This window comes from Dothidotthia symphoricarpi, assembly GCF_010015815.1.
Source record: "Dothidotthia symphoricarpi CBS 119687 unplaced genomic scaffold P153scaffold_1, whole genome shotgun sequence".
Taxonomy (NCBI): Eukaryota; Fungi; Ascomycota; class Dothideomycetes; order Pleosporales; family Dothidotthiaceae; genus Dothidotthia; species Dothidotthia symphoricarpi.
The window spans coordinates 1,611,826-1,630,236 of record NW_022985008.1 but is presented as its reverse complement, the minus strand read 5'-3'; the positions used below and the strand labels follow the sequence as shown (position 1 = coordinate 1,630,236).

Sequence of the window (18,411 nt, the reverse complement as noted above, 5' to 3'; positions counted from 1 at the left end):
GGAGGTAAGCTTCCTCTCCCGTGCGTAGATTAGTTTCTGCGTGGAGTTTGCTTGCAGAAGTTGTAAAATCGCCACTTTGTCTATATGGCATACTGGAAGACAAGTCTTGGAGTTGTCTTGAATAGAACACGCAAAAGAATCGAATGCATGAATGATACCCCCTCTAGAACGCTCTACACTTTGAATATAATCCATCTACAACGGTGTCTTGAACACCAGCGCAACGTGATCGTCCCCTGCTGTGATAACAGCTTCCCCGTCACCCTGCACGAACCCCATAATACCCCCACCCTCTCCACCACCCTGGTGACCCTTCCACTCACCCACAAGCCCCTTGCCAGCAGCTGCCGTCCCACCCCTTGCATCCCACCGCCTGAGCACGCCGTCGTATCCAGCACTTGTGAGCAGCCACCCGCCCGGGCCTTCTTTCTTGACGAAGTCCACCTTGACAACAGCTTGTGGCGAGTCTTCATCCGCGTGTGCTTCTTCTATCCGCCTGCGGACCGCAAACCGATGTGCCGTGTCGAAAAGGGTGATGGAGCCATCGACGTTTCCAGCAGCCATGAGTGTGAGCGGCGGGGATGAGAAATCCATGCACTCGACATTATCGCTTCCCGCCTGGAGACTGGCGAGGATCTGGCCTGCTTGGCCGGCGGATGAAGCGCCGCCTTTGGCAGCGACTTGCTTGCCGCCACCGGCTTTGTTCTTTGCGCCGCCACCGCCAGAGGATGTCGTTCCTTGTGGAGGTGCGGCGAGGGAAAGACGAGGTAGGCCGACGATGCGAATCTGACCTTCTGGCCCGCCGACTGCGACGAATGCGCCCGAGGGAGGGATGCCAATGGAGTACAGACCGCCTTCAACGCGGAAGCGTTCGTCGACTCCGGTCAGACCAACGACAGCTTGTGAGTCGGATGTTGATGTGAGACCCTGCGATGCAGCGTCGCCGAACACATCCCAGACGTAAAGACTAGAGTCTTCGGAGATGGTGGCTAGGAGAGAACCGTCCGGCGACCATGTTCCCGCTGTGCAGCTCTCGGTGTGGGAGTAGTAAGCCTGTAAGACCTGTAGTTCCGCGCCCTTATCGGTGCTCAGCTGGTAGACCCAGACCGAACCGTCGTTTGCACCGAGGGCAAGGACGTTGGGGTGGTTGGGGGAAGGGTTCGCGATGAGCCAGTTGATTTCCTCGACTTCTTGCACTTCGGCCAGGAACTTCCATTTCTTGCCGTCCGGAACGCCCTGCCATGCGCGTAGTTTCCCGTCCAGCCCTGCTGTTGCTACAAACTGACCCTTGGGCTGAGAAAACGTGATAGCGTTGATGGAGTCTTTGTGCCCGTCCAGCGTGAACAAGTTCTTCAATCCCTCTCTTTCTTGTGGTTGCGCACTGTCGCTAGGTTGAGCAGCAGGTGCCGAGGAGACATCGATAATATAGCCTTTGTCGTCGCCACCACCTGTTGCAACGATATCTAGATGTACGGGGTGCTGCGCTATGCAGAAGATGCTGTCTGTGTGCTCGTCGAAGTGCGCGAAAGAGTCGTTCTGCAGTTGTATCTCCATCTCCACGCCCTCATCGCCCTCGTCATCTGAATCCATGGGGACGTCGCCATCATCTTCTACGATCTCTTCCGCCTCATCGGCTTCGAGCATGTTGTCTTCATCATGGTAGTCGATGTCGTCTTCCTGGAGGGGCTGGTTGGGGTTTGGGACGGCCATTTTGTACTTTTTGTGAGTTCCGATAGATAAACAGGCGATATGAGCGAAAGCCGGCAACGAGAATCTCCTCAGAATATTTATGTGAGTCGCTGAGACGCGCTGCTTAGAAATGCTCGATTGCGCCTTCCACCAAGAACTTTTTCCTTCGCGTCTGTGTTGTGAGGGGCAAATCACAACCCCACATTCTTATCGATAACGCACTCGCCTCAGCCTCACCCATCGACTTTGCTTACGTGAGTTAAAGTCAATCTGTAATTCTCGATGACGAGCTTCATTAAGTATATTACTTTGGCCAAAGTTCAATCCTAGACAGTCTATCTAACGTACCACAGTTATTATATATTATACAACGACTACATATTATCCCCGCTTGTTAGTCTACAATTTGGCGCCAGTCTTTCTCTTGTTCTCCTTCTGCTTGTCCCTCAGCAGTCGCCTCAAGATCTTCCCCGACGGACTCTTAGGGATAACATCGATGAATTCGATACCGCCCGATATCCACTTGTACCGTGCCTTGTGTTGCTCAACGTGCCTCTGAATTTGGCGGGCAAGCACGCGGTCGCTCTCCTCGATACCAACCGATGTTGATTTGACGACGAACGCCTTCGGCACTTCGCCAGCCTTTTCATCGGGGATTTGAATGACAGCGCAGTCGTTCACCGCCGGATGGCTGAGAAGATGAGCTTCAAGTTCTGCGGGAGCGACTTGGTGTCCCTGCAATGAAGTCAGTATACACAGTATGATGTTGGAGAGCATAACGCACATTGACTTTGATGAGCTCTTTAATTCGATCAACGATGAAAATGTGTTCGTAGCCCGCTGGCGACTTCTTGATCACTGCCTCGTCACCGGTGTGCATGAACCCATCTTTGAATGTTTCCGCGTTCGCCTTATCGTTATTCAAGTACCCCAGCACAACGGAAGGGGACTTCACGCAGAGCTCGCCGGGAGTATCGTATTCGGTAACCTCCTTGCCTTCGGGAGTTATGAGCTTGCACTCAATACCAGCAACAAGTGAACCGGATGAGCCGAACCAAACATCGTCAGGAGAGGTCAAACACACGACTGTACACGTCTCGGTAAGGCCTTGTACCAGAGTTAGCAGCTGCAAAGCTTACGCGCGGAACATTCTTACCATAGGCCTGACGAATCTTCCACGTAGGGAAGATCTTCTGCAACTCCTCTGCTGTTTCTTTACCAAGCGGAGCCGCGCCTGTGAAAATCGACCAAACAGAGCTGAGATCGTACTTGGCGAGAAGCTCCCGACTCTTGGTCAACATGATAATGATGGGCGGGACCAGAAAAAGTGAGTTGATCTTGTAATCTTGGATGGACTGAAGCGTAGTCTGGAAGTCGAATTTGGGAAGAACAATTACACTGTCTCCCCGGTAGACGGTTGTATGGCAGATAACAACCAGACTGTAGATGTGTGACATGGGAAGCAGGCCTAATACATTTTCGGTGTAGATTTCACCTGGGTTGGCCTTTGTTTGTCTGTAAGGGTCGTCGAACGTGCATATTTGCACTGCACGAAGTTAGCTGGGTATCGAAGAAGCCGTTCGTTTGAGCTTACATATGTTTGCGATGACGTTCTTGTGAGAGATCATAACGCCTTTCTGCAATTCTTGTCAATACGTGTCGGCTGCGCAAGACGCACTGTCTGGCTTACCGGCAATCCTGATGTGCCGCTAGAGTAGCAGAGGAATGCGGTCCTCTCAGCGCCATGCCCAGGTGCCCAGTTCAAGGGTTCCAGACGGTCTAACTTGGCGCCTTCAAGAATCAAGTCGTCTACCGTCTTCATGCCGCTCGACTTGCTTTTGCTATCCGCGAACGCCTCTGGCAGTTCCAGCAAATATATGCGAGTTTCGGGTATGCCGCATTTCTTAGCTGCCTGCTTCGCAAGGTCGAGCAACGGGAGGCAGGTGAAGAGGGCTTTCGCTTTCGAGTTCTTCAGCTGATACTCGAGCTCGGTGGCGCTGTAGGCCGCGTTCGCAGGCGTCTGGATGCCGCCCAGACGATGCGTCGCCCATGCAAGAGGAAGCGTGTCTAGCTGTCGCATGTCAATATGACGCGCTCCAATGTTGGGTGCTGAATTGCACTCACCGTGTTCAACGAGAAGACAGCAACGACCTTGTCCCACTCTGAGCCCTTGTTCACCTCGAATCCGAGCTCCTTGGCCAGTCCGCGTGCGAGGTATTCGACGCGCTCCTTGACTTCAGTACTTGAGTATGTCTTGCCCGTCACGCCGCAGGTGAAGGGATTCCTCGAGGTCGCATGCGCAAGTCGGCCGTATTGCTCATTGAGCATAAAGTCGCCGATGGAGATGGAGTTGGGAGGCTCGATGGGGAGCTGTGGCACCCATGACGGCGCGTGGAAGGAGGGCATGATGGAGTCGCTCTGTACCAGTGTCAATGGCTGCAAACACTCACGCGTCTTTGTACTCGTGGAATGTCGACAGAGAAGAAGAACCCAGCCACCCGGTCGACTGGAAGCCCGGCTGCCAGAGCGTATGAGCAGCGCTAGCACCTGTAGATCGACGCTGGCTCATCTTCGGTTCTACATCCGGTTGAAATGTGTGGGGAAGCTTCATCAATGGCGTAGGAGAAGCCGAGGTGTAGGATTCGCGTGATTCAAGCTTCGTGACTCGTGCCCAGGACTGACTCGGTGCAGCACAGCGGTGAGCGTGTCGATGAGAAACAACGTCTGTCTCGCCTTTCGATCCATCATCAGTCAACTCGTGTGTAGACTGGAACTTGTCAATCAACTGATGCTGTAGAACGCCATTGTCTGGTGGTGCGGGGGCTTGCGTAACGTAACCATGGGTTCAATCGCGATGGTGGCGCCCCTCCAAAGCCTCTTTCACTTCAACAATCTGTTTCTGACGTTTCGTCTTCTCTATTGTCCATGTAGCTTAATTGACGATTTGTTCATGCCGCTGTGCTTCCTCTGTACACCATCCCCTTCCTGTCAACCACTGTTCGTTTCGTCGTTCTACTCCTGTCATTACGCGTTTTCAATTAACAGTCTACCATGGAGGTCACTTCTTTCAAGCAACACTCGACTGACTCGAACAACACTTCATTCCCTAGTGTCTTTGATGAAGACTCGTCGAGGTCAAGCTTGGGGTCATTATTGAGTAACTGCAACGGAGTCCTGCACACGAACGAGGAGGGGGTTGATGTTGCAGTTCGCCAGTTCCAGCTCGACCGAAATGATTATGAGACAGCAGCCTCCCAGCGCCCTCGTCGCGATCGCAAGCGTCAGGCACCAGCAACTCATGCAGTTCCACCGCCTCCTTTGAAAAGAGTGAAAGAGTTTCGCAATCGTACTGTCACCCAACCGAGCCCGAGTGGGACCCCCAAACAAGTGTTCACTCGCCATGACACACAGGTGGAAGCCCAGAACTCTCAACCTGCGCAGGAAGTCACGCCAAAACGTCCCACTCGCAGGAGCGCTCAACTAAAATCCCAGGTCAAAGAGAAGGTCACACCTCGACGAGCCCCCTGTAATAACACACAACTGGAGACTCCCGACTCTCTGCCAAAGACCAGACGAACCACTCGCAGTAGCATTCAGCCGAAGCCTACAGAGGATCTCCAGACATCTCAGGTGGTGCAGGCGGTACAAGAGGTAACGCCAGAAGCGACACCCACACGAGTCACTCGCAGTTATATTCAACCAGGATCTCAATCGCATACGGAGCTTCTAGAAAAACCCGTTCGCGGTCACTCCACGCCGATAACAAAAGAGTGTGATTCGAGAATTACCCGTCACAAAGTACCACCAGACAACCTCTTATCCGACGTTACTGATCGACCGATGTCGTCCATCCAGCAAGCATCGCAAGAAGACTGCGAACCAGCTCAACAGGATATTCTACGGCCTCAGGTTCTGCAGAATTATGATTCTGGGGATAACGATCCCTCAACTTCTCATGATCATGCAGTGCAGAATCTCAGCTTCCGAAGTAACACCACAGAGCATTCAACGCTATCCAGCGAGCCAGTCCACAAAGAAGAGCTACAAGTCCCACAATCTGATCGATCTCCCTACCAAACGTCACAAGCGCATCCCCGTCTTTCCCAGATATATCTGCCAGAGTACCTAACTCACCAGGCGTCGCAGCTTGACCCCCTGCTTGGTTGTGATCTCCCGATACCGAATGTCAGCTTCAGTAGCAACAACGGGTCTCGTCCTCAATACCATTATGAGGACTGTGCTCAGCCAGCGTCTCCACCGATACTTGCATCCAGTCAGAGCGAGGTCTCTCCAAACAGCTCTCAGGCTGCAGCAAAGCTCAGCATACCACAGGCAGAAGCGTCGCATGTACAACGATTGCCAGATGATATGCTACATCAGCCTTTTGGCCCCGATCCACGCCAAGTCTTCAGGGAATCTCCATGGGTCTCGCCTCAGAGCAGTCGAATTTCTTTCGCGCCCCCCACTCCACATTCAGCACCACGCTACGTGCCGAGTGCCATACCAGGTGATGCTACTACCATTCCACCCCAGACCAATATCCTTCCAGATCAACCCTCCTACCAAACGCAACCTACACAGCTTTTAAGTCACCCGGTATTTCCTCAACATTCGCAAACACCAGAGAGTAAGTGTTATGTAGCCAATGCCTCACAAAACAGACAAGACGCAGATGCTTTACCACCACCAGAGGCTATAACGCCCGGAATCGACGCACCAGAGACCATCTCAGACGTAGACTCGGAAGCCACTACTGTGGATGAAGACGAAGCCGTATTCACGACAGCAAGCTCGATCCGGAAACTCGATCAACAGGAGCTCCACAACATCTGCGAGCAACTGTTTGCACATCGCAAATCTGGTTTGAGTAAACCGGAGCCCAGTGGCCAACCAGAAGTTTGGGCTGATGGACGACAAGAACTGTGCGAGACATTGCACTACTTCCGCAGCTACCAGAGTGCTTGCTACAGTACTGGCGGCTTTGTGCGGGCCTTCATGTTCGACAAAGTCGCCCACCCTCGAGACTACCTGGATAGCAATGTTGTCATCGCGCGAGCTGGTGGTGGATTGGTCAAGGATAAGGATTCGGGCGAGATGAAAGCAGGGAAAGATCAAGTCGAGGACTCGGTTGTGCAGGGACTCAGGAACTGCATGAATCACTACAATCCAGTGGTCATCATCACTGGCGTCGATAACCCGTATATCCCGTCACAACCGCCGCACCAGTATTGCGTTCTCGACTACTTCAAACCCACACATATCTGGGCCGAGAAGAGCGGCAAGAGCAAGATCTTGCGATATCGATTTGAGAAACTAAATACGAAGAAAGACTCTTGGTGGAGAGCAAAGGACGTAGAAGATCCCGTCGAACTCGGCGCTCTCCCACCACCGGATTCGAAGACCTGCCGAGTGTGCGACATCACATCTCAGCAAATATACTTGAATGGGTGGATGTGTCTGCAGCCTGCCTGTGCTGCATTTTGGAAGATCACTGCTTCCGATCCCGACTTCATGCCCTACGAACCTGTCGAAGCAAACCTCGTCTACGATCCCCGCTTTCTCAAGCAGAAGATCTCATGGCCCAACGACGATCACGACTACCCGCTCACGTCCAACAATGCCGAGCTCTCTGGACACTCCATCCCCGGCGAAGACACGTCGCAGGCCTTCTGGCTCGGCATAGTCTGCCCCTTATGTGGACGCTGCAACTCACGTCTCGCCTGGACGGGTTGGGAATGCTTGAACCCAACATGCACCTTTGTGAAGCGCCCACCACACACACTGATCTCTGCATTGTCTCTCCGCGAGCCTCTCTGGCCCCTGACATCCACCTACACACTCTCTCGCGACACCCACTCCCCCTCCGTCGCAGCGCGCGTCTCCTTCGCCCATGGATACCGCATAATACGGTACACGATCCCCGGCATCGAAGGCTTCATCACCCACATGATCGCCAACAAGACCATCAACGAGGAACCCGGCGGTCCAGACGACATGTTCGAAGACCTGCAAAAGCACGACATTGGTCTCCGCCGCCGCGCCCTGCCAAACACCCAACTAAAAGGCGACTCCTACTGCCGGCACTTCGCCGTCAACTACGGCATGCCCTACAAATTCATCGCCGCCACAGCCTCGCACCCCTTCTCCACCGCCGCCCGTCCCATCACCGCAACCCGCAGCAGACTAAACTGGGCGGCCAAGTACCTCTTCACGCAGGAAACAGGACGCACCATGGCACACGTCAGCAGCTCGTGGAAGGCGACAGAATTCAACGAAGTCCTCGCCCTGGGCTACTTTGAGGCTCAGAAAATCAACTACCACGACGACGGCGAACACGGCCTCGGCCCAACGATCGCTACCCTCTCCCTCGGCGCACCGGGCACAATGCGCATCCGCCTCAAAGCGCGCCATCACAACGGCGTCTCGGCCGGCGCGGGCGTCTACGACGACACCCCGCCGCTCCCCTCGTCCGCACACTACGCAGCCCGGCTTGCCCTCCAGCCCGGCCTCGCGGCTCTCAAGGCGTCAGATGCGAAGGCGTACCGTGCGCGCTTGAAGCAGATTCCTAGGGAGCTCGGGCTGAAGAGCGGCGGCAATGCGAAGGAGGCGCTGAAGATGGAGTTGGGGCATGGGGATGTCGTGGTCATGCATGGGGCGGCGCTGCAGAGGTACTATGAGCATGCTGTTGAGCATCAGGGGAAGCTGAGGTTTGCGCTTACGTGTCGGTTTATTGAGCCGGGGAGTTTGGCGGAGGCGGATCGGCCGGGGTATGTTGTTGGGGGGGATGAGGGGGGGTATGATGGCGGGGTGGTTGGGTGATGGGGAAGGGATGGAAGGGAAGGGTGCGTGTAAGACATGTGTATATGCATATATATATACGGCAACGTTACAAGTCCCAATCAAACATAAATCCCAATTCAACCCCCCCTTTCTAAAGTTCATCAACCTCCTTCATCCCCCTCCCATTACACTCCCCAACATCCAACGCGACCAAAAACCGACTCACGCAATTATACGCCGCAACCGTAGCCGTCAATTCCACCAACCCCGTATCCCCCAGCACCGCCTTAACCCTCTCACTAACCCCCTCCTCAACACTAACCCCCACAGTCATCTGATCCGTATACAACACCACCACCTCCTCCACCTCCCCCATTCCCCCAAGCACCGCTTTCCGCCCCCCCTCATCCATCCCCCGCGTACACTCCGCGCTAAACACCGTGCGCATAACCTCCCTGCTCACCCCCGCTTTCACGGCAAGAGAGGCATGTACATCCCACTCGTGCACCGCGCCGTTTAGCACCGCGATGCGCGAGATGGCGAGTTCTTTGACGGTCGCCGGGAGGGACGTGGCGGTGCGGATTGCGCCGATGAAGGACGACCAGCCGTCTGCTACGGCGGGGTTGTGGAGGAGCGCGAGGTCGAGCGGGATTAGGGGGCGTGGGTGCCGGCGCGCGGCGATGCGGGTGTAGATTGGGGCGGCGGAGGGGGAGGGCGGGGTTGTTGGGGCGTAGGGGACGCGCATTTTTTTGGGGGGGAGGGTGGTGAAGCGGTGGTTGTGGGTGTGGTTGAGGGTGTGGTTGAGAGGGTGGAAGTATCGTGGTCGGAGGGAGGTGGGCGGGCGTGTGGTTGAGAGGAGGCGGGGGATGGACATGTAGTGCGCTGGTTTAGAGGGGGGAAGGCAGATATATATATGTGTTTCTGTGCCATGTCTCTCGGAAACATGTTTTTCCCGCTTCAGCATTACAGACTTGAGCGACATCGGACGAAAGTGTTCATGTAGTTTTGAATTTCTCATTCATAGCACGTCTACAAGCATGCTACCTTTTCCGAGCAAGCGGAACCAAAAATATCCAAGGTTCATCCCAAACCAAGCCGGTATTTACAAACATGTTGAATCAAAAACGCTATATACACAAATCCTCATTTACAACCTGCTCTGCTCGTCGAAAACGTTGGGCAGCCTTGGGATGCCGTCTAGACGAGCAGTCTTCTTGTATGTTGGCGCAAGCGTGACGTTGTATTCGAGGTCGAGCTTCGACTTTTCGTCCTTGGCGGGCACGAAGTCGAGCAGCAGATCGTCCTTGACGGCGAAGACGGTGTCGTTGACGACCCACTGGTCGTCTCGTGGGTAGAGTTGTGTGATGAGGGGCTTGAAGTTGTCGGCCGAGACCATGAGATGGATGTGTGCGGGGCGGAAGGGGTGGCGGTCCATTGCCCTGAAGAGTGTGCCGGTTGCGCCTGGAGGGTCATGTTAGTGAGTGATTGTTTGTGGGGGTGGAATTGCGGACGTACCATCAGTGGGCAGCGAGTAGGCAGTCGGCTTGTAGCAGTAGTACCAGTACTCGCCCTTCTCGTTTGTGGTGAACTTGCCGCGGAGGTTGTTGGACTCCTGGTCTGGGTCCTGGAAGTCGTACATGCCGTTGGCGCTCGCCTGCCAGATGTCGATGACGGCGCCGGGGATGCCCTTCTTGGTGTCGAGGTCGCGCACTACACCGTGCATGAGCGTGAGCTGGCCCTTGTCGTGCGGGTTTATGACGATGGAGTCGCCGAGCTCGCGGAAGGGCGAGTGGGGCGACCAGAAGGGACCGAGGATGGTGCTGGAGGTGGGCGCATCACCAGACTCGTTGATGTGCTTGTGTGCAATCTCGTCGACGAGGCTGTGAGGGCGTCAATTTTGGTTTATCACGTGGAACTTTGCGAGCAACTTACGACTCAACGCCCAAGACGTCGGAGATGCGGTGGGCCTCGTTCCTGATGTTTGTCGTTGTCTTGCCGATGGAGTTGACGAAGCGAACACCCTCAAACCACTCGTCGTTGGTCAGCTCGACCTCACGGATGAAGTCGTGCAGATGTTTGATCATGGAGCTGAAGACGAAGCGCGTCCTCTCTGGTGTGTTGGGCCCGATGGCGTTGATGACAGCATCGGTGAAGTTGGGGTCGAAGCGGTGCTTGCCGTTCTCCTGGTACTCTGGTGCCGTCGCCATTGCTGCTGTGTTGGGTGGTTTGTGCTGGAGGGAGATGGGATGGAATGAACGGGAATATGTGACTATGTGACTACGCAGGCAATCGAGGAACTATAGTTTGTATGTTGATGGCTGCCACAATCCGGGGCGTCATGACCTTTAAACCCCTCAGCGCCTCCGCCAACCGAGTGGCCGCCGTTGACAATCGCCGGGCTTCTAGCCGTGCATCAGCCCATCTGGATTTGCCAATGGCGAACAGCGGCACCTCGGTCGGCTCCTGGCACACGGCGACATTTTGTGGGCGAAGGCGTTTGGCGTTGTGGTGGCTGCCCCGCATTCTCGTGAGGCGTGTAGCCAATGAGAGGAATGGCGCCGTGGAAGACGTCTTATCCGCCATTTATCCAGAGCCTTGCAAGGAACAGGTGCCCCGCATTCAAGCTAGGTCCCAGGCATTTGGCGCGCCGACCAAACATGGTCGGGGTCTTGGAGCTCGAGGGCGATGCTTTCTGCGAGGCTATTCAGATTTGCAGGCCTGCATCCAACGCCTCTGTCATTCTCTCACCAAACTACCGTCGCGTTCAAGAGAGGCATCGCCAACATGGTCAAACATCATCTTATGATCGGGACATGGACACCCCCGGGCGTCATCATCACAGTCGCATTCGACGAAGAGACGCTGAAGCTGGAATTGGTGAAGAAGACAGAAATCCCCGAGGACGAGCCGATCAGCTGGATGGCATTTGATGTATGTTCATGTTGGAATGAATCAATTGAGCCTCATCATAGCTGACACGTGCCTCACAGCACACGCGCAAGCACATCTACGGCTCGTCGATGAAGAAATGGAGCTCCCACCAAGTCAACAGTCCCAGCGAGATTGTGCATACGGGAAGCTTCCCTCTGGGCGGACACGGTATGCGCATATCTTATCACTTATCACTTATCACTTACCACAGAGGGACTGACTCTGCAACAGCCAGAGCAAATGATGCCGACACCAAGACACGCGCCATCTTCCTCCTACCCGGGAAAAAGCCCCCGTATGCTGTCTACTGCAACCCCTTCTACGACCACGCTGGCTTTGGCAATGTCTTCTCCGTCGACGAATCCGGGCGCATGAAGGAGAACATCCAAAACTACGAGTACTGCGACAAGACGGCCATTCACGGCATGGTGTTTGACCCTACAGAGACGTATCTGTACAGCGCAGACATGTGGGCGAACCGAGTGTGGTGTCACAAGAAGATTGACGACGCGGGCAGGCTGGAGACGGTAGGGTTCACAGAAGCGCCTGCACCGAAAGACCATCCGCGATGGGTGGAGATGCATCCCAGCGGGCAGTACTTGTATGCGCTGATGGAGGGCGGAAACAGGTTGTGCGAGTACGTGATTGATCCCATCACGAAGCTGCCAATCTACACGCACAAGACGTATCCGTTGATACCGCCTGGTCAGTCTCGAATTACCCCCTCTAAACCTCACACCTGCGTGAAACTGACTGGACAAAGACATCCCCAATGCCGATACCATGTACCGCTCCGACGTCTGCTTCCTGACCCAGTCCTCTGAATACCTCTTCGCTACCTCCCGATCGAACTCCTTCTCGCTCACAGGCTATATTGCCGCCTTTAAAATTGCTCCCTCGGGCGCCATTGAGCGCCAGATCTGCCTCAATCCTACGCCCACGTCTGGCGGGCACTCGAATGCCGTGTCGCCGTGCCCGTGGAGTGACGAGTGGCTTGCGCTGACAGACGATGAAAAGGGTGGGGTGGAGATTTACAGGTGGCACAAGGAGCATCTGGCGAGGGTCGCGAGGCTGGAGATTGGGGAGAAGGGGTTCGGAATGAACGCGATCTGGTATGATTAGGTTGGTTGTTTATATATAAGACATTCAAATTCTCGATATACGCGTGCATTCAACCTTGATCAATTGCCACGTGTAGTTGATGCATGTTACTTGACTCTCTTGGTGAGATGATGATGCAGGGGATGCTTGTATGCATGCATTTACCCCTCCAAGTCCCGAGAATCGGAACAGGAGGGGCAAACGTCTGGCAAACTGGTCTGGGGCGTGCCGGCAGATGTCATCGGAGAGACGGGCCTCGTTACCACCAATACAGTCAAGTCAAGTCCCGTCTCTTATCAGTACCTGTTTAACCAGCCGTGACGTGCACATCTACTGCCATATCTATACCTGTTGACATTGTAACCCCCCAAAACAACACATCAAGCTGTAGATCTTCAAGATGGCGTCCAAACGCACGCCCGGCATCTTGTACGTGACGATGCAGCCCAAAGAGGGCCTGCCAGAAGCACAGTTCCACGACTGGTAAGTTGACGTGCCCAGCCGCATCCTCTCGTCGTGCAAACAGGGCCTCACACTCCGACAAAGGTACCAGAATGAACACGGCCCCAACCGTCTGCGCCTCCCTTTCTGCAACAATGGCTTCCGCTACCGCGCCTCGGACCTCGCCAGCCAGGCCGGCACCAAGGAGCAGCCCGAATGGATGGCCATCTACGACTTCGACGAGCTCGAATGGCTGACACGTGAGGAGTATACGAGGCTGCGCGCCGCCCCCGTGCAGAGCCAGCGCGAGCGCGACACGATGAAGCAGATCTTCGTCGACCGCCGGAGCTACGATCTGCTGAAGGAGTGGAAGGGCGACGACTTCGCCGACCTGCAGGAAGTGCAGAGCGACGGGCGCCAGAACGTCCTGATCGCCGTGAGCTTCAACCTGCACGACGGCGAGGGCATGGAGGACGAGCTGCGCCGCTGGTACGAGGACGAACACGTGCCGCTGCTCATGAAGGTGCCCGGCTGGCGACGCTCACGCCGCTTCGAGACCAGCTATCTGGACCTGCAGAGCGGGCACGCAAAGCAGAAGGAGTACCTCGCCCTGCACGAGTACGCGCCCGAGAACGGACTGGCGGATAGCCCTGAGATCACTGCCGCGACGACAACCCCCTGGTGCGAGAAGATCTACGGCTCCGTCGTCAAGAACCGCAAACGGAGGGTGTACAACTGGTACTACACGTTCGGCGCCGCCCAGCGCGACCTGCTCTCCCTCGAGTCGGACGACACGCTCCCGTCTGCCTCCACCGACGGCCTCACCCGCACATATCCCGCCCACGCCTCGCCCGAGAAACGGCCCCTCATCCAGAGCTACATCACCACCGCCGACGGCGTCCAGATCCCCTACCGCCTCGAAGGCGCCACGGACCCCAACGCCCCTTTACTCGTCCTCTCCAACTGCATCCTCGTCGACCACACCATCTGGGACGACTTCGTAGCGCACTTCCTCAAACTAGCCCCCGCATACAGAATCCTGCGCTACGACGCCCGCGGCCGCAACGCCCTGCCCCCCTCCTCCACCTCCCCCGTAACAGTCGACGTCCTCGCCGCCGACATCATCGCGCTCCTCGACGCCCTCCGCGCAAAAACAGCTTCCCTAATCGGCGTCTCCCTCGGCGGCGCAACAGTCCTCAACACCGCCCTCACCCACCCAAACAGAATCTCCTCCTTCATAGCCTGCGACACCAACGCTTTCGCCCCGCCCTCCAACGCCCAAGCCTGGCTCGACCGCGTCGCCATGTGCGAGGCCGAAGCCGCACTCTCCCCCACCCGCGAGCCCATCGTCGGCGAGCAACTCGCCGAAATCACAACACGCCGCTGGTTCGTCCCCGCGTCCTACGACGACGCGGATCTCGCGCCCAAACTCGCGCACGCCAAGGAGCTGGTTAAGACGAATTCTCTGCCTGGGTTTCGCGATGGGGTGAAGGCGCTGCATGCGTATGATTTGCGCGAGGGCATGGCGGGGTTCAAGGGCAAGGGTGCGTTTTTGGTGGGCGCGCAGGATGGCGTGCTGCCGAAGAGTATGCGGGAGAATATGGCGGAGAAGCTGGGTGCGGGGGTGGAGTTGAAGGTCATTGACGGCGCGGGGCATTTGCCTATGGTGGAGCGACCGGCTGAGGTTGCGGGGTTCGCTGCGTCGTTTCTGGGGTAAGTTGTTGTTTTATGAGGGTAGAGAGGGTGGTAGATAAATAGCACGGAAGAATTGCATTCCCACAGCATGACATGACATGACGCTCTACACCCCATCAACCCTCCACTCCTTATTAAAAGCGCGCCCAATAACCATCCGCCGCACCTCGCTCGTCCCCGCCCCAATCTCATACAGCTTCGCATCGCGCAATATCCGCCCCACAGGCATCTCATTCATATACCCCATACCACCCAACAACTGCACCGCATCAGCCGCGACCTCGCTGGCCCTCTCCGCCGCATACAGAATCGCGCCCGCACAGTCCTGCGTGCGAATAACCGGGTCCTCAAACCCCTCATCAATAGCCCTAGCAACACTATACGTAAAGCTCTGCGACGCGCGAAACTTGGTATACATATCCGCGAGCCTGCCCTGCACGAGCTGATTATGCGCAATGGGCGTGCCGAATTGTTTCCGCGCGTGGGTGTACGGCAGCGCGGCGTCGAGGCTGGCTTGCATGAGGCCGAGGGGGCCGGCGGAGAGGACTAGGCGCTCGAGGTCGAGACCTTCCATTAGGACTTTTACGCCGCGGTTCAGCGGGCCGAGGATGTTGGTGGTGGGGATGAAGACGTTGTCGAAGACGATTTCGCCCGTGTTGGAGCCGCGCATGCCGAGCTTGTCGAGCTTGGCGGCTACGGAGAAGCCGGGGGTGGAGGTCGAGAGGATGAAGGCGGTTATGCCTTTGGAGTGGGCGGTGGGGTCGGTTTTGGCGTAGACGATCATGGTGTGTGCGTCTGGGCCCTGGGTGGGGGTGGGGTTAGGGATGTGCTTGAGGGGTATGGGGGGGGAACGTACGTTTGTGATCCACATCTTCGTGCCGTTGAGGAGGTAGCCGCCGTCGACTTCCTTGGCTGTTGTCTTCATGCTGACCACGTCCGACCCGGCTGAGTGCTCCGACATGGCCAGCGCGCCGATCTGCTCGCCGCTGATGAGGCCGGGGAGGTACTTCTTCTTCTGCTCGTCCGTGCCGTTGAGCTGAAGTTGGTTGATGCACAGCTGTGAATGCGCGGCGTACGATAGACCAATACTCCCTGCAACACAGCACCAGTATTAGCCTCCCATCCCATCCCCCCAAACCCAAACAACAAAGACAAAAACTCACCACTCGCCCGACTCAGCTCCTCCAGCACAACGCAATGCGCCTGATACCCCATCCCCAACCCCCCATACTCCTCATCCGCCGTAATCCCCAGCAACCCCGCGTCCCCAAACTTCCTCCACAGCTCGTTCGGGAACGCATTGCTCTTGTCCGTGTGTGCGGCGACTTGCTCCGAGATCTCGCGGCGCGCGAAGTCTTGCACGCTGGCGCGCAGCTCGTCGAGGTCGGATTGCGTTGGGGGCGTGAAGGTGGAGGGGTGCTTGGTGTGTGCGTGGCGGCGGTTTGTGAGGGAGAGGGCGCGTGTTGTGGGTTTGGTTTGGCGGAGGGCGCGGGGGAGTAGGCGGGGGGTGAGGGACGACATGTTGCGTGTGCTTTTGTGGGGAGTGGACGGGGCGTCGTCTTGTATTGTGTGCCGTGCAATGGGCTTGGGTATGCGGCTCGCATTGCGTCGGTTGAAGCTGCCGAGGCGCGTCGCTCGAGTAGGAAGTTGCGGAGAAGACCACGTGACGCGGAGGTCCGCGTGTTACCAAAGTTTTCCGGGGCGAGAGACCGTGTCTTGCCGCGGGTGGAAGTGTGTGCGAATCGTTGGTAAAAGATTTATTATGAACGTAGGTAAACCATATCTAGTCGTAGTGGTTACCTTACTAGTCATTTTGGCAGAATGGATAGTATGAAGCGCCTGAAGCACAATGTACTGACGACTTGATGCTATTCACCATTCCCAAAAACGTGTCGTCTAGATCAATCTCAAGAGAGGGACATCATAAGGTACTAAATGTGTTGGCGAACCACTTTTGTTACGAGTCGCGCAGTACCCCGCATCCCCCACTCTGCATGCAGTATAATGTGTACTTCTAGAAAGAAACACACAAATGGCAGAGTTTTGTATTTCGAAAAATACGAATATAAACGTCGAATTTCAAAAATGAGTCATCCAATACCGGGCCGGTAACTCAGTGGTAGAGGTTAGTTCACCTATATCTTCACTCCACAACTCCGTCTAACAAATACACAGTGTAGGACTGCAGCTCACCAAAGCCGTCTTCCCGAAGTCACCGGTTCGACTCCGGTTCGGCCCTTGTTTTTTGCAAATCCATGGCTCTTGCTCGGATGTAGACTGAGTATTGTTCTGCATCTTCTTGCTTGTTGTTTTTTTGTTCTTGTTGGTGTTTAACGCTTCGTGTCAGGATGAGCGTTCTCAAGCTAAGATTTGTTCTCTTTTCCAGACCTCATGCGTAGACTGGTACAGCTCCAGGTTCAAACACGGCGAAACCCTCCAATGCTGATAACACACAAAAACGTGGCACGTTCTTTGTTTCCTTACTGTCATCTATCAACTGGTAAGCAAATCCAAACCCCTGTCTTCCTGATATCTATCATCGTCACAATCGCACTTTGTCGCACCGACCTTTCCGTGACATATTTCATCTCCCTCCCATGAATTCTACATATACATTCATTAGAAACACATGACGTCACCACTCATAGCGAGTATGGACAGTTTCCCGCGTAAAGAAGACACATCCACACGCCTTTGAAACGCTCTCCAACACTCTCTTCTATCCCCAGACAATCCCCCCACAAAATGTCATCCGAGCAGCTCATCCGCGTAACCGTCCTAGCAAACCGCAACCCCAAGCTCTCCGAATCCGAATTCAACCACCACTGGGCGCACAAACACGGCCCTCTCATAACATCCTGGCTCCAACGCCACGGTGTCGTGAAATACGTCCAGGTAACACACTCCCGCAATTTCCTGGATACACTGTTCTCGGAATCTCCACCCGCCATGTAGATACTGCTGATATAATCCAGTACCACACCACCTCCGCGCACAAAGCCCTGCTCAGCCAGCCTACGCTCTCGTATGATGGCATGGCGGACTTTTGGGTGAGGAGGTATGAGGACTTTGAGGAGGCGTATAGGGATCCGTTTTACCTTGATGTTGTGAAGAAGGACGAGGAGTATTTGTTTGATGTGGAGAGTTTGGTAGTTACGGCGGGCGTGGAGGTGTGTGTTATTGAGCAGGGGAAGGCCGTTCAAGCGCTGGGGGAATGATGGGGAGTAGAGGTTTGAGATGCTGGGTTGGTAGTTGGGGGGATTGATGGGTTGATTTTGAAGTTGTTTGGGTGTCTTTTGCAAGTTCTGGAAGACTTTGGGGGAAGACCTCGAGATAAACTATATCGCATCTTCTGACATACGCCGTTATCCTTAGTAAAACTGTCCATCTCGCACACACTTTGCTCATTGTATGGGCCCTCCATCTTTGGCACAAGCTTCAGACATGGATCGAGGTAATCAATGTCAGCACCTTTTGAAGCAAAAGCCTAGTCACTGTTGGACTTGGACAAACCGGCGCGGCGGTGAAACTAGTAGCAAGTTCGACAGGAAGAATTTCCTGCTCCATTCTTTTCGGACTTCACTACGAATGCAGTCAATAAAGTAGGTCCAGATCTGGATATCAAAGTGTAAATATTGCGAGCCGCGTTCGGATAGGGAAAAACCAAGTGAGGTATGTGAAGCGAGTTTCGGAAATGAGCAACCATCATGCTTTTCCTCGTAATATTAGTTTAATGCTTCGCAGAATATGTAGAAGGGGGTCTACAGCACAACG

General features: G+C 55.2%; 8 protein-coding genes and 1 non-coding gene across 9 annotated transcripts; 5 read left to right on the top strand and 4 right to left on the bottom strand.

Annotated features, from left to right (window-relative positions):
• Positions 1 to 195: 195 nt before the first annotated feature.
• P153DRAFT_278805 (acetyl-CoA synthetase-like protein) lies at positions 196 to 4,095 on the bottom strand (the record flags this gene model as incomplete). Its single annotated transcript, XM_033662975.1, has 8 exons — positions 196 to 1,716; positions 1,912 to 1,921; positions 2,093 to 2,424; positions 2,474 to 2,796; positions 2,846 to 3,235; positions 3,284 to 3,326; positions 3,380 to 3,760; positions 3,814 to 4,095. The coding sequence occupies 8 exons, from the start codon at positions 4,093 to 4,095 to the stop codon at positions 196 to 198; spliced, it is 3,282 nt and encodes a 1,093-aa protein (XP_033529329.1).
• Positions 4,096 to 5,925: 1,830 nt separating this feature from the next.
• Positions 5,926 to 8,493, top strand: P153DRAFT_305883 (uncharacterized protein; the record flags this gene model as incomplete). The annotated part of the gene is made up of 2 exons (XM_033664619.1): positions 5,926 to 6,316; positions 6,437 to 8,493. Coding segments are annotated over exons 1-2 (2,316 nt in total), but the record flags the coding sequence as incomplete, so codon positions are not given.
• A 44-nt stretch (positions 8,494 to 8,537) lies between these two features.
• Positions 8,538 to 9,336, bottom strand: P153DRAFT_419507 (uncharacterized protein). The gene has a single exon (XM_033672192.1). The coding sequence runs from the start codon at positions 9,212 to 9,214 to the stop codon at positions 8,621 to 8,623; it is 594 nt and encodes a 197-aa protein (XP_033529327.1). The 5' UTR covers positions 9,215 to 9,336; the 3' UTR covers positions 8,538 to 8,620.
• A 132-nt stretch (positions 9,337 to 9,468) lies between these two features.
• Positions 9,469 to 10,983, bottom strand: P153DRAFT_305877 (aromatic compound dioxygenase). The gene is made up of 3 exons (XM_033664618.1): positions 10,402 to 10,983; positions 9,985 to 10,349; positions 9,469 to 9,930 (listed from the first exon to the last, which is right to left on the bottom strand). Exons 1-3 carry the CDS (start codon positions 10,674 to 10,676, stop codon positions 9,617 to 9,619), a joined length of 954 nt encoding a protein of 317 aa, XP_033529326.1. The 5' UTR covers positions 10,677 to 10,983; the 3' UTR covers positions 9,469 to 9,616.
• A 270-nt stretch (positions 10,984 to 11,253) lies between these two features.
• Positions 11,254 to 12,522, top strand: P153DRAFT_352845 (3-carboxy-cis,cis-mucoante lactonizing enzyme; the record flags this gene model as incomplete). Its single annotated transcript, XM_033666402.1, has 4 exons — positions 11,254 to 11,400; positions 11,460 to 11,568; positions 11,632 to 12,105; positions 12,164 to 12,522. The coding sequence occupies 4 exons, from the start codon at positions 11,254 to 11,256 to the stop codon at positions 12,520 to 12,522; spliced, it is 1,089 nt and encodes a 362-aa protein (XP_033529325.1).
• A 237-nt stretch (positions 12,523 to 12,759) lies between these two features.
• Positions 12,760 to 14,732, top strand: P153DRAFT_329826 (alpha/beta-hydrolase). Its single transcript, XM_033665410.1, has 2 exons — positions 12,760 to 12,984; positions 13,048 to 14,732. Exons 1-2 carry the CDS (start codon positions 12,902 to 12,904, stop codon positions 14,657 to 14,659), a joined length of 1,695 nt encoding a protein of 564 aa, XP_033529324.1. The 5' UTR covers positions 12,760 to 12,901; the 3' UTR covers positions 14,660 to 14,732.
• Positions 14,733 to 14,743: 11 nt separating this feature from the next.
• P153DRAFT_329824 (acyl-CoA dehydrogenase NM domain-like protein) lies at positions 14,744 to 16,233 on the bottom strand (the record flags this gene model as incomplete). The annotated part of the gene is made up of 3 exons (XM_033665409.1): positions 15,801 to 16,233; positions 15,494 to 15,729; positions 14,744 to 15,439 (listed from the first exon to the last, which is right to left on the bottom strand). The coding sequence occupies exons 1-3, from the start codon at positions 16,156 to 16,158 to the stop codon at positions 14,744 to 14,746; spliced, it is 1,290 nt and encodes a 429-aa protein (XP_033529323.1). The 5' UTR covers positions 16,159 to 16,233.
• Positions 16,234 to 16,739: 506 nt separating this feature from the next.
• Positions 16,740 to 16,876, top strand: P153DRAFT_t5. The gene has a single exon. It is a non-coding gene; the product is annotated as a tRNA-Arg (tRNA).
• Positions 16,877 to 17,382: 506 nt separating this feature from the next.
• On the top strand, positions 17,383 to 17,855 carry P153DRAFT_278435 (uncharacterized protein; the record flags this gene model as incomplete). Its single annotated transcript, XM_033662953.1, has 2 exons — positions 17,383 to 17,532; positions 17,613 to 17,855. The coding sequence occupies 2 exons, from the start codon at positions 17,383 to 17,385 to the stop codon at positions 17,853 to 17,855; spliced, it is 393 nt and encodes a 130-aa protein (XP_033529322.1).
• Between the last annotated feature and the right edge of the window lie 556 nt (positions 17,856 to 18,411).

Coding starts and splice junctions, on each gene's coding strand:
- P153DRAFT_419507 (XM_033672192.1), bottom strand. CDS start 9,214: ATGCGCGTCCCCTACGCCCCAACAACCCCGCCCTCCCCCTCCGCCGCC.
- P153DRAFT_305877 (XM_033664618.1), bottom strand. CDS start 10,676: ATGGCGACGGCACCAGAGTACCAGGAGAACGGCAAGCACCGCTTCGAC. Junction 10,350..10,401: donor GACGTCTTGGGCGTTGAGTC/GTAAGTTGCTCG, acceptor ACGCCCTCACAG/CCTCGTCGACGAGATTGCAC. Junction 9,931..9,984: donor CTACTCGCTGCCCACTGATG/GTACGTCCGCAA, acceptor ATGACCCTCCAG/GCGCAACCGGCACACTCTTC.
- P153DRAFT_329826 (XM_033665410.1), top strand. CDS start 12,902: ATGGCGTCCAAACGCACGCCCGGCATCTTGTACGTGACGATGCAGCCC. Junction 12,985..13,047: donor GAAGCACAGTTCCACGACTG/GTAAGTTGACGT, acceptor ACTCCGACAAAG/GTACCAGAATGAACACGGCC.